This window comes from Octopus bimaculoides, chromosome 14 (genome assembly GCF_046866305.1).
Source record: "Octopus bimaculoides isolate indiv1 chromosome 14, ASM4686630v1, whole genome shotgun sequence".
Classification (NCBI taxonomy): domain Eukaryota; kingdom Metazoa; phylum Mollusca; class Cephalopoda; order Octopoda; family Octopodidae; genus Octopus; species Octopus bimaculoides.
In genome coordinates this window covers 42514722-42528889 of record NC_142941.1, presented here as the reverse complement: position 1 = coordinate 42528889, position 14168 = coordinate 42514722, and the positions used below count along the sequence as shown (strand labels likewise).

General features: G+C 29.3%; 1 protein-coding gene across 6 annotated transcripts in view; it reads left to right on the top strand.

Moving 5' to 3' along the window:
* LOC106874176 (protocadherin-17) overlaps nucleotides 1-13315 on the top strand; it is a 104297-nt gene extending 90982 nt beyond the window's left edge. For 3 of the 6 annotated variants that reach the window (XM_014921829.3, XM_089362734.1, XM_014921830.3), the window contains 2 exons: nucleotides 1-956; nucleotides 13095-13315. The exon at nucleotides 1-956 is cut by the window's left edge and continues 1465 nt beyond it. In XM_014921829.3, coding sequence (XP_014777315.1) covers nucleotides 1-956; nucleotides 13095-13262 — 1124 coding nt within the window. In that variant the 3' untranslated portion in view covers nucleotides 13263-13315. Of the gene's footprint in view, nucleotides 957-11414 lie in introns of all 6 variants that reach the window. The other 3 variants (XM_014921831.3, XM_089362735.1, XM_089362736.1) reach the window with 1 other exon arrangement.
* Nucleotides 13316-14168: the final 853 nt, after the last annotated feature.

The following is a 14168-nucleotide window of genomic DNA, read 5'->3' as shown; positions in this document are numbered from 1 at the left end:
TTGGTTTTATCAATGCTACTGATCCCGATTTAGGACAAGGAGGTCAACTGACCTATTCCCTTTTGACCAATAATAAATATAATTTTCCTTTCCAGATCACAAATTATGGATTTATTTCTACAAGAAAACCATTGGATCATGAAATTAAAAACATTTACAAATTCCAAGTTTTTGTCAAAGACAATGGTAAACCTTCTTTTAATAACACAGCAAATGTTTTCATCGAAGTAATGGACGAGAATGACAATGCCCCGTACTTTTCTTTTCCCAGTGTTAACCCTTTTAGTCTTGATGTCCATTATTATCCCAACAAAAAAACTAATATCACAGTTCTGAAAGCCTTTGACAGAGACAGCCGGACAAATGCTTTTCTCAAATATGAAATACTCAGAGGCAATGACAAACATTTGTTTAGTGTGAATCCTTACACTGGAGTTTTATCTTTTTCTCGTCCAGTTTACCAAGATGATGTTGGATCTTATAATTTAGAATTTATTGTCAAAGATAGTGGAACACCAGTCTTATCTGCAATGACAACAGTGACTTTGACGCTGACTGTCAGCAATAAGACTTCTAGGATTATGCCTGCCATAAACAAAAATTTGAATGAAATGGTTGAAGTAGATTTTGCAATAGTAATAGTGTTAGTGGCCATGATTGTATCTATAGCTGTAGTGGTGTCTATAGCAACATGCATAATACGATGTAATAGAGCGAGAAATGCAGCACAAGGAGGAGGAGTTGAAGTAATGAATCCCTCATTGAACTCTCGCAGTGAAAGAAGACAATTGATCAACCAAACGGATAGTTCTGTTGTCATTCCCAAAAGTCCCAGTGAAATGAGAAACAGGAATATTCAGTTGGTAGGATTAAGGAGTCAACTCTATTCTGATGATGTCTCTCAGAATGACTGGAAAACTTCGACCTTAGCCACAAAGCTACCAAGTACCAAGCAGGTAACAACAAATAATGCACACTTATATCCTTATGATCTTGAATAACTATTTTGGTGTGGGGGATGGTGGTGACAAAACTCAGTATCTGGCTGGTACTTTTCTTTTTAACAAAACACTAGAACAAACAATATTATGGGTAAAAATTTAAAAAAACATAATATATATATATGTATGTATATATATATATATATATATATATATATATATATATATATATATATATATATATATATATATATACATGTATGTATATGTGAATTTGTGAATATATATATATATATGTGTATGTGTGTATGCATGTGTGTGTGTGTATGCATGTGTGTGTGTAAAAATATAAGTATATATATATATGTGCATATACACACATAAGTCTATATATACATATATATATGTGTGTGTGTGTTTTTGTGTTGGGGTGAATCAGTGTTTGTGTGTGTATATGTATACATATATATATATATATATATATATATACACACATACATTATATACATATGTAAATAGATATTTATGATGCATCATCACTGATTCAAATTATACTATGCATACATACACATATACATACATAAATATATATGTATGTATATTATATGTGTGTATATATATATATGTTTATATATATATGTGTATATATATATATATATATATATATATATATATATATATATATATATATATATATATATATATATATATATATATATATATATATATATATATACATACACACATGCACACACACACACATACACATATATATGTATATATGTATGTGTGTGTGTGTGTGTGTGTGTGTGTGTGAATGAAAGAAAGTTAAAAATATAAGTGTGAATCATCTAATAATGCAGAGAAGATGGGATTAAGACACAATGTCTCCTGCAAAAAACTAATTTATTTCAATATTATTCATCAACCAAACACATACCATGAAACATAAGTCATTGATCTCAGCTTTTGAAAGATGAAAGAGCGACTTAGTAAAACCATCAATCACTACCTAAAAACATTATTGTCTACAACGGTCTGCCATTTTTAGAAAATGCATAACGACCAACCCCATTTTTCACCCCATTTCTAATATTTTTATCAATAAAATCATTAAAAAATTTTAAAATATGATTTATGGAAATATTATTATTTGAATTAAGGATTAAGGAAATGATATAATTGGTTAAGTACTTTTTAATCAATTAGAATTGTTTAAAAATGTGTACTGCAGTAGCATTCAAATGGAAGTGTGGTATCTCTCTTTATTAACTAATACATTGTGACAAGATTTAAAGTTTAAAATACTTATAGTTGAATATATGTATTAGTTATTCAAGATATTATATCATTCATTGGTTAGCATGGCATGTATTTTGCATGATACATATATAGCTAGTACATGCATAATCGAAAACTGAAATTACTCTAATAAATACTAAATTATTGAACAAACCTTCTTGCAAAAACACACAAACAAGATTTAGTCACAAACACCGCTAAAATACACACATACAGATACACACATTTGCACACACATTTTGGGGTATATGAAGATAAGAATTAGTTACTGTATACTGATGAAGTAAAAAACATATACATATGATCTCATACATACATATATACATATATAGAAATATATATGCATATATATATATATATATATATATATATATATAAACTCACATACACATACATAACATTGAAACTATGTTTTTAATGTATGTATATATCTCTGTGTGTGTATGTATATATATATATATATATATATATATATATATATATATATATAAAATAAATACATTTAATCCTACTGCAATATTTTCAAAGGCATATACACCCACAAATATATACATATACTGTACATGTATATATGTAGAGATATCAACAAATATCATCTGTGTATAAATAAGTGTTTTTTGTGTGCATATTTGTGTGTATTATATATTAAGATTTAGGTATTTCTCATGAGTTCAGTATACATACTTCAAAAATGATTTATATATATATATATATATATATATATATATATATATATATATGTACATATAGATATTGCTATTAACAATGTAAAGCATATGTATCAAAAACAATTATGTAAATATGATATGTATATATTTTGTAAGTAAATAAGTAAATGCAATTCAAGTGTATATATTACATTTTCGTATTCATAATTTATATATATTTCAAACCCTACTCCCTGCTCTTTATACACTCAGTTATACAACTAATTGAAGATATGTTCATATGTACATGTATGTATATATATATATATATATATATATATATATATATATATATATATATATGTATGTATATATGTGTATATATATGTATATATATATATATATATATATATATATATATATATATATATATATATATATATGTATGTATGTATGTATATTTATATATATATATATATGTATGTATGTATATATATACATATACATATATGCAATATACATATATATACATATATATATATATATTTATATATATATATATATGTGTGTCTTTGTGTTTGTCCTCCACCAGCACTTGACAACAGGTGTTGGTTTGTTTATATCCACACAACATAGTTATTTGGCAGGTGAAATTGTTAAGATATGTACCAGGCAAAAAACAAAAAAAAAAAGTACCAAAGTTAATCTGATTGACTAAAACCCTTCAAGATGATGCTCCAGCATGCCTGCAGTCCAATGACTAAGACAAGTAAAAAGAAGAAAGTAATTATTAAAGTAATCAACAAAATAATTAAGTGCTTAATTTTCTAATTTCTAATTTTTAATTAAATTGAATGACAAATTATGATTCAGTTATTTAAACTTACTTTGTTAATCAAAATACTTTCCTTTATGTTTAGTATTAGTTAATCAGCTATTCATGACTTTTTTTCAGACATGGTTGTGTGGTAAAGTAGCTTGCTTTACAAACATATGTTTTCAGGTTCAGTCCCACTGCAAGGCAGTTGTTTGAGAAAATACCTTCTATTCTAGCCCCAGGCCTATTAATGCCTTGTGTATGTATTTAATAGACAGAAACTGCGTGGAAGCCCATAAAGCCCATCATATATATATATATATATATAAATAGATAGATAGATATACATATATATATATATATAAATGTGTGTATATATATAGATAGATAGATACTTACATACGTAAATATATATATATATATATATATAAGTGTGTGTGTTTGTGGTTGTGTTACCCATCTTTTGAGAATCTCAAACGTTTTGTCTATGTTCCTGTAACTTAACAAAAGGCATCAATAGCATGAGCACTAAACTTTAAAATAGGCACATGGGTCATTTCGGTCAACTAAAAGTCTTAAAGGCATTGTTCCCACATAGCCACAGTCCAATTTTTAAAACAAATGGAAAATGAAATATAATTACATTTATAAATGAATCGTTAGTTCTTTTATTCTGCCGGAATAAACATCATTGAATCAGTAAAATTTCAAAGTGTAAGGAAAATAAATATTGCTGGAATTTAAATTGTGTTTAAAGCTCATTTAGGCAAGAATTTGTATTGATATTTACATGCTGCCATTTATCAAACATTTCTTTGAATGACTAATTGTACTATTTTACTTCTTTAAAACTTTAAAACATGGCTATCTGTGTAGTTAAGATATTCATATTCAACCACGTGGTCAATCCCACTGCTTGGTTCCTTGGAACAAGAGTTCTCTACAATAGCTATGAGTTGATTAATGCTGTGTAAGTGGTATTTGCTAGACAGAAACCGTGTGGATGCACCTTGCAAGTAGATGTTACAAATACTCACATACTCACCAATACACATGTATGCACTCATGCATGCACACATGTGTATGTACACACACTTGCATGTCCAAACACAGTGTTAGAAAGAGGAGAAATAGAACTCAATTTGAAAATAGACCTTACACACATTTCTTTTTTACAACTAATAGGCAAAGAAATATATTGATGTGTGCATACATACAAATATATATATATGAATATATTTGTATGCATGTCTACATATATATATACATATATGCATACATATATACATGTATGTATGTATATATGTGAGTGCGTATGTATGTATGTATGTATATTAAGTTGTTGATGTATATTGATAACAAACCCAATAATTTGGTGCAGGTGCACAAAAATAACTTGGAGTAATTATTCTTCACAATTTCTGCAGACACTCTCTTCTTATGCAGGAATGTGTTAGCATAATTATTTCTAAATGCAGGTACACAGGTAGATAAGAGTGCATAAGCATCCATATATATGTGTATATATATATATATATATATATATATATATATATATATATATATATATATATATAGATAGATAGATAGATAGATAGATATAGATATATATATATATATATATATATATATATATATATATATATATATATACATACATAAATAAATATATATCAATATACACACACATATGTATATATGCATGCATACACATATGTATATATATATATGCATTTGTATATATATATATATATATATATATATATATATATATGTTGTTGTACTTGGGGATGGTCATATTGCCAGTTTAGCCAATAAAAACACACGCACTGTATATTTGGTGTTAATTTGCTTCAGCTTTATATTACATTAATCTTAATCTTATTTCGGCCAGAGTTCTTTCGTCACACTTCTGTGACCTCATCAGTGGTCCTTTGTTTCCTTCCTTCTTATGTGTGTCTCACCTTGCTAAATATCAGCCATTTTGTAAATACAAAATGGCTGATATTTAGCAAGGTGAGACACACATAAGAAGGAAGGAAACAAAGGACCACTGATGAGGTCACAGAAGTGTGACGAAAGAACTCTGGCCGAAATAAGATTAAGATTAATGTAATATAAAGCTGAAGCAAATTAACACCAAATATACAGTGCGTGTGTTTTTATTGGCTAAACTGGCAATATGACCATCCCCAAGTACAACAACATCTGTTTCAACACACGATTTCACATCAAAAATCTTGCAAAACAAATATATATATATATATATTTATACTTAAATGCAGACAAGAAGTCCTTACAGACACACACATGCATATCACACATACACATTTTGGTGCTTATATTTATTGATATTTTGATGGGTCAAGAAGTGAATAATAGGGGTAGTACGGTTGTTATAGGATGTTGTGTGGAAGACTGAGTGTATGTATCAGTTAAAAGTAGCTTTGTGTCTGCATGGAAACAAAAACACTGTGAAGATAAGAGTGTTTTGTGTGTTGAAGAAAATTGCTAATTTTTCTGTCTTGCAGAGGAAGTAAAATTTTAAATTAAATGAAAAGCAAAAAAATACCCAATTCATGAATACATCCTGCAGTAATCATATCCAACATAATCAAAATCTTTTCTGAAATCATTCCTTACGTGCAACAAAGCTTTCTTCAATAGAAATATACAGATATGCCATAATGCCCTTAAATTACTTCATACCCTACCATCTCCAAAAAAGACCAGATCAAATACATTGAAAAACTTTAAAACTGAAAACAGTAAAAGAAGGTAATTTGGTATAACCCACCTTACAACTTATCAAACCAAACATTTTCCCATAACAAAAACTATGTATACACACACACACATACACACACACACACACACACACACACACACACACATATGCATATGTGTATACACACGCATATATATATTTCATACTACTGTATTATTCATGATTGATTGGTTGATTCAGTGTATTATCAGACAAAATATTTTGAGGATATTTAGATACATCTTTTTAATGTTTCAAGTTCATCCTCACATGGTTTCATCCTCCTGGGGTAAAAAAAAAAAACACCCGAAAAACTTCTAGCCAAATACAATGATACATCTAACTGCTAATTATAACTGTCTTCTTTCCTGAATTATATTTTCAATACTTGCCATACGACTCCTTGCTATTACTGGTTGTTTTTGTTGTTGTTTAGCCCCAAGTCAGTGCTGTTGATCAAGATATTCCGCTTATGACTATCCTCTTTTTTTACACCTGTGCAGGAAACCTAAAACCCAATACCTAATTATCCTTTACTAATATGGTGGGAAGTATTTTGAGGGAGATTTCGCTGTTATTTCTAACATGTCAAATGATCACATAGCAGCTCATGCATTGGCTTTAATTATTAATAGTACTTGTTAGAAACGAGTATCGGTATTTTTCAGGATTAAGGTGGTGAGCTGGGAGAATTGTAGGATGCCTTGTGGCATTTAATCTGTCTTTATATTCTGAGTTCAAATTTCACCGAGGTTAACTTTGCTTTTCATCCCTTCTGGGTCAATATTATTATTATTATTATTATTATTATTATTATTATTATTATTATCATTATTATTATTATACTCACCATCCTTATTGTGATTAGGTAAGGAGATAGAGGAAATATTAAAAATCATACCAAGTGAAACGTTATCAATGTAACTAATTATTATTATTATTGTATTTATTTATCACTAATTAGACTAATTAGAACTGTAATCAATATCATGTTGAACTGTTTTACACATGGTTTCAGGTGTTTTCAAATTAGACATCTAGCTTGAATTTGAAATAAAAATAAAATTTCTTCATTGACTATGTAAGCAGGGAGTTTCTCTTTAGTTTCTGATTCAATAAGCAGATGATTGTTAAGCTTCCATCTCTTCCAATAACAACATGAATGTTTCACAGGGGCGCCTATCAATGTGGCCAGCTGCTGTGGCACTTTTGGTAAACCGTACTTATCAGAAATAAATATGGCGGAGAACAAAACATGGTATCATGCTATGCATGAAATATCTCTTTTGAAACATGCTTCCTGTAGCTATAATGTTATCTAAGCTCATTAAGAAACCAGGATAACGAAGAAGCAGCTTGCTGATATGTATTTAATGTTATTTCATAAAATTGCTCAAAACAAAAGGTAATTTTGATTCCAGAAATTATAATTAATTATTCTTTTTAATTATGAGATCTAAGTCACACACACACACATACACACACATACACACACATACACATAACATTATCAATTTGCTGGTAATATCAGTGTATTAGATTAGCAGAATCATTAAAGTGTAGGAGAAAATACCTTACAGTGCTTGTTTCAACTCCACACATTCTGAGTTCAAATCCTGCAAAGGTCAAATTCACTGCCTCCCATTCTTATGGGCTGATAAAACAAAGTACCAGTCAAGTACTGTGACTGGTGGTACTGGCTAACCTCTTCCCATTAAAATTGCTATCCTTTTGTCAAAATTAGAAACAAGTATTAATTGTCAGTAAAGACCAAATTATAGTTCAAACCCTCTCAAATGTGCATCATATATTTTCTACAGCCCCATCTTTTCCCCACGATAAGATTTTCTGACTTTTTATTATTAACAGAATTTTACAATTCAGAAAGGGTAGAAATATATTTCAGTTATCTGATAATCATTTTGATATCAAAATTTTGTAAGAGAAATATAATAATAATGACAGTGACTACTGTATTATATTTAACAAAATGATAATGTGTTTTAACTTCTTTGTATTCTTTGTATTGAGTTTGAGAATAATTAACATAAATCCACATATAATTATGAGACATGTATGTGCATTTATTAGCAGTTAAAATAAGGAGATAATGTGAAAGATTGTCAAAGGATCAACAGCGAGCAAATATTAATAGAAGAAATAAAATGAAAGTGAGTGGAGGGATGAGGTGCTTATCTGTTAAGCTAGAGTAAAGTAGATAACAGGAAAAGAGTCTAAGAACAAAAAAATCTTAAATATGAGTGTGCTGGAAGAAGATATTTGTAAACGATTGGAGTGACAAAATAAATTTGTAAAGACATTGAAGATTCTAACAAACAACATGAGTTATCTCCCATTAGTTATATGCCCATAACTTCTGATTTACCTATATACATAATATATTTATATATATTATATATGTATGTGTGAATGTATGTATCTGTGAATGTATGTATGTGTGTTGTCTCTCTATCTATACGTATGCATGTATGTATGTAAGTGTGTGTGTGTACGGCGGTATCTGTGCCTGTATGTATGTTTACATATATATATGTGTGTGCATGATAAATTTTATACGGGAAAGGTTGACTGTAACTTTGAAGTCATTGTCAACATTTTCCTTGTAAGAGTTAATATATATCTACTTGATTAAAAATAATGTGCAATGTAACTCTTCAGTTTAAGGTTAAATTGTTTATATTTGCAACATGACATAAATACAGACACATATATATATATATATATATATATATATATATATATATATATATATATATATATATATATATATATATATATATATACACATACACACATACATACATGCACACATGCATACATACACACCTCTAGTGCAATTCAATAACTAGTATCAACAAATTTATGAGTATTTCTATTCTTGTTGCTGTGTTTGTATCATTTATTATGAATCCAGAGACTGGGTGTTTAACAGACTACTTGCAGAAACAAAAATGTGGGAGACTGTTTATAAGGTTTTTAATTACATCATCTTACTGACATTTCATTAACAAAGAATGATTATTAGCTGCATAATGGAAATTACAAAATCACAACTTATTGTCAAAGCATCAGAGATGTGTTATCATTATGTGCAACAGTTTTAGATTATAAAGATACTGAAATATACACATACATATATGTGTATGTGTGCACGTATATAAATACATAATATATATATATGCAATGTGCTTATGTCTACATACACACGAAATAGGCCTTGTAAAGTTTGCTTCTAACAAATTCTCATTTGTCATTCCAAGGCTGCAGTGGTTTGTTAACTTACCACAAATCACAATGGATATACTCATCCAACCTATCTTTGTTGAAACTGCTTGTATCACAATCATGTCAGAATATAGTATCTGATTGTTCACATATCAGAATACACTTGGGTTAGATATATTTGCTTCCCAGTATTGATAAGATATAAGTACCAGCAAAATACTAAGTTGAGTGAAGCAGTAAGCTGGCAGAATCTTTAGTACACTGGGAAAGAGTTTTAGCAAAATTTTGTTTGTGTTTACATTCTGAGTACAAATTTTGCTGTGGTTGACTTTGGCTTTCATCCTTTCAGAGTTGAAGAAATATGTACCAGTTAAACACTGGAATCGATATAATTGGCTTACCTTCTCCCCTGAAATTACTGGTCGTGTACCAAAACTTTAAACTAATATATTTAGTTGATTTAATGTACTACATTTTTTTCCCCTAAAAGGAACTAATTTATGACCATTAAACACTTAGTTTTATTTAATCAATTAAAGTATTATGACAGACAGAATATGTGAAATGCTTTGTGGTCTATAATTTTACTCCTTTACATTCTGAATTTCAAGTCCTGCTGGAAACAAACTATGCCTTTCATACATCTGTGTTCTATGAAATCATTTCCACTTAATTAGTGGATTTGATTTAATTCGTTCTTCTTTCTCAAAGATTCTGTGGGCTTGCAACCATATTAGAAATTATTATTTAAGCATTTAATGTAACATACTAACATAGATCTGAGTGAGCCAGCCGTGATGATGGTTACAAAGTTAGAAGCTGAACGGTTCCAACTTGAGATCATGGCTAGATTAGATTTACCTTCTTTGCTTTGGAGTGGTTGATAAAGCACCAACAATATACTTTGACCCATTTAGTTGTTTGCAATGATCCCTTGCTAAGATTGCTTTGGCAGTTTAGTTAAAAAGAAATCAGTAAATATTAATGATATCATAACTACTAATTATTTTGTTGAATCTTGGGAGAGTAATTTTGCAAATAATGAATGCATGCACTAGTTCTAGTTCATTTCTTTATTGTTTATTTGTCAATTGCTAACTAATCAACCAGTTAACTAAATGATTGTTTGATTAATCATTCAGTCAATCAATCAACCAGTTAAGCTTGTCAGTCACCATTTGCTCAATTTCATTGATGACATGGTCTCTCTCCTGAAGCAAACCAGAGTAGAGAAGGCATGTCATTGATGAGATTGCAAATGGTGGTCAAAGAACTTTGACAAACCTACCAAATGAACTGACTGAAAAAATGGTTAATCAAATAATCAATATTAATTGGTTAAATAATTAACCAACTGATGAATAATAGGGAAGTGAAATAGAATCAGCGTGTGTGTTTATTATTAGCCAAAAACCTTTTTGAGATAAATAAAATATATTCCAACACATGAGTTTACAAAATCAAATACAGAAATGAAATATTATTAATTAGCTTTTCCACTAACTATACTTATTGTAAATCAATTACTTTACACATATAAATTTTTTCAGAATATTCTTCAAAATATATTGATTTCTGAGATAAATACTTTGTTATTTTTTTCTATACTAAATTGACCTTATAAATTACCGCTATTATAGTTTATCTGCTTTGAAAATTATTCTTAGAACTTTTTTTTTTTTTATGTTCCACAGCCAAGGGAAGCACATGCCTGTATGCAATAGACTTGAAGAATGAAGATGGCCATAGCACTTACAGAAAATACTTTAAAAAGAGAAAGGGAATGAAAAAAGAAAAATATCAAACCCTTAAGTACTTTCTCACAGAGTTGGTGGCACTCGTTAAACTGCAATATAGAGAAAGGATACCCACTCAATAAGATAGAAGAGGATAAGGTAGTGGAATCAAGTGAAATGGGTTGGTCAGTTTTAATGATGTACAAAATTATCATAAAAAGAACAGATGGATGAGATAATTTCTCATAAAGATGATGAAATTTTTAATTGTAAAGGACTCATAATCACCCCCTCTTCCTCATTCCCCCTTTTTCTTGTTTCTATATCTCAATCTACAAATCAATTTGTATTTTTGATCTTGCAAGTGGGGCCAACCTAACTCAGGAACCCTGTAACATGCCATGGATAGGGTTAAGGCCTGGTTTCCAAAACCATTTTCTAGAGTGAATCTGCATGTAACATCTTCAGGATCATTCTAGCCAAAAACATCCTCTCTGGCTCCAGTAAACATCCTCAAACTAGAGCCATTGGTTTTGTAGACTGACTTGGTGGCCATGGTCTGCTGTATTGAATTCAGACAAAAATATTTCAAATGAAACTGCCAATGTATATCCGAGTTGTATTTATTTCCTCTGCTTCAATGGAAACTAAAACATGTCCTATCTTCCAGTGTTATCACAGTTAATTAATTATTTTACAATTCATTTTTCCACTATCATTGTATTTAATTTTTTCACATATTATCTATTGGGAGGAGATAATTTTTTAACTAATCTCAATATGAATGCATACATACACATACAAATGCACTCATACACAAATTCAACAAACAAACATGCACAATTATATGCACTCACATACAAACATGTATACACACATACATACAAAACTAATATGTCCTTGATAATCTGTTTGATTTAGTTCCATTAAAATATCAAAATGATGTAAAAATTATGAACAATAGAATTTATGATAAATGAATATTGCTGCAAAATTTTATTAACATTGTTACCATGTCAGAAGGTCATATTTAGTTATTCTTTTATTGTTTTAATTCTTTTAAATGTTTCAGTCATTTGACTGCAGTCATGCTGAAGGGTTTTAGTTGAACAAATCGACCCCAGGACTTATTTGTTTTTAAAGCCTAGTACTTATTCTATCAGACTCTTTTGTCGAACTGCTAGGTTATGGGGACGTAAACACACCAACACTGGCTGTCAAGCAGTGATGAGTGGACAATTACAGACACAAAGACACACACACACATAGATAAATACATACATACATGTGTGTGTATGTGTGTATGTGTGTGTGTGTGTGTATATATGTGTGTGTGTCTGTATATATATATATATATATATATACACACACACACACAAACGATGGGCTTCTTTCATTTTCTGTCTACCAAATCCACTCACAAGGCTTTGGTCAGCCAGAAGCTATAGTACAAGACACTTGCCCAAGGTGCCACACATTGCGACTGAACCCAGAACCATGTGGTTGGGAAGCAAACTTCTTACCACACAACCACATTGTCTTTGATAATTTACCATACTTCTGCTACAGCAGTGTAGTTGAATTTATCTTTCTGCTTACCTGAAACCTAGCATTATTCTGTATAATGTTATTACCTAGATATATGTACAGCAAGTAGCTGTGACAGCTGGAGGGAAAGGAGTTCAAGAGAGCACTTGTATGGTTCCACACAAGCAGAGTGACAGAATCGCAACTCATCTAGGCTCTCATCATAAATGGAGCGATGGACAAACCGGACTGTATGAAGAGATAGCAGGTATGCTCTAAGATGTTCATTGTCAGAAAAGTGTACAATAAATATTTTCACTTCAATAGAAAAATTGTCTTTGATTTTTCTTTATATTTTTGTCTAATCAAAGGGGAATTATAGCAGCAGATCTTAACTGTGAGACCCCTGGCCCTTATATTGAGATCTTACTCTGGACATTGATTACCCTTGTGTTCGGGGCATGACATATAACTCTACTTGCCTCAGCTTACCTGCCTAGAAATTGGAAGATATTTCTTGTGACAATAATGATTGTTCTCTTGCTGTAAAATTCAATTCCAAGGTAGAAAAAAAAAAACAAGATCATAGTGAGCATTAATACATCAACTCATTCAAATTATCATAGGCCAGATGTAGGCTATTTTACTTCTAATTTATATAAATGTGTGTGAGTGTATTTGTGTGTGTATACATGTATACATTATATATATATATATATATATATACATAAATATATATACAAATACATACATACATATATATATATATATATATATATATATATATGTATCTATATGTATGTATATATATATATATATATATATATATGTATATATATATATATATATATATATATATATATATATATATATATATATATGTATATATATATATATATATATATATATATATATATATATATGCACACACACACCAGAGTAAGCACATAAATGTGAAACAAAGGTGGAAAAAATAGTACTCAAATACCAGAGGTAGAGAATATGCTTTACTAATTAAAAAAATATGTATATATATGTATATATATATATATATACCTAACAAGATATTCACACAACAGAAACATATGTCAGTTGGATGTTTAAAGAGAATATACTGTATAAAAGGCTGAAATAATAATTTTTAAAAAATGTATAGATTCTCCATCTTTATTTTAATGTCTTGAA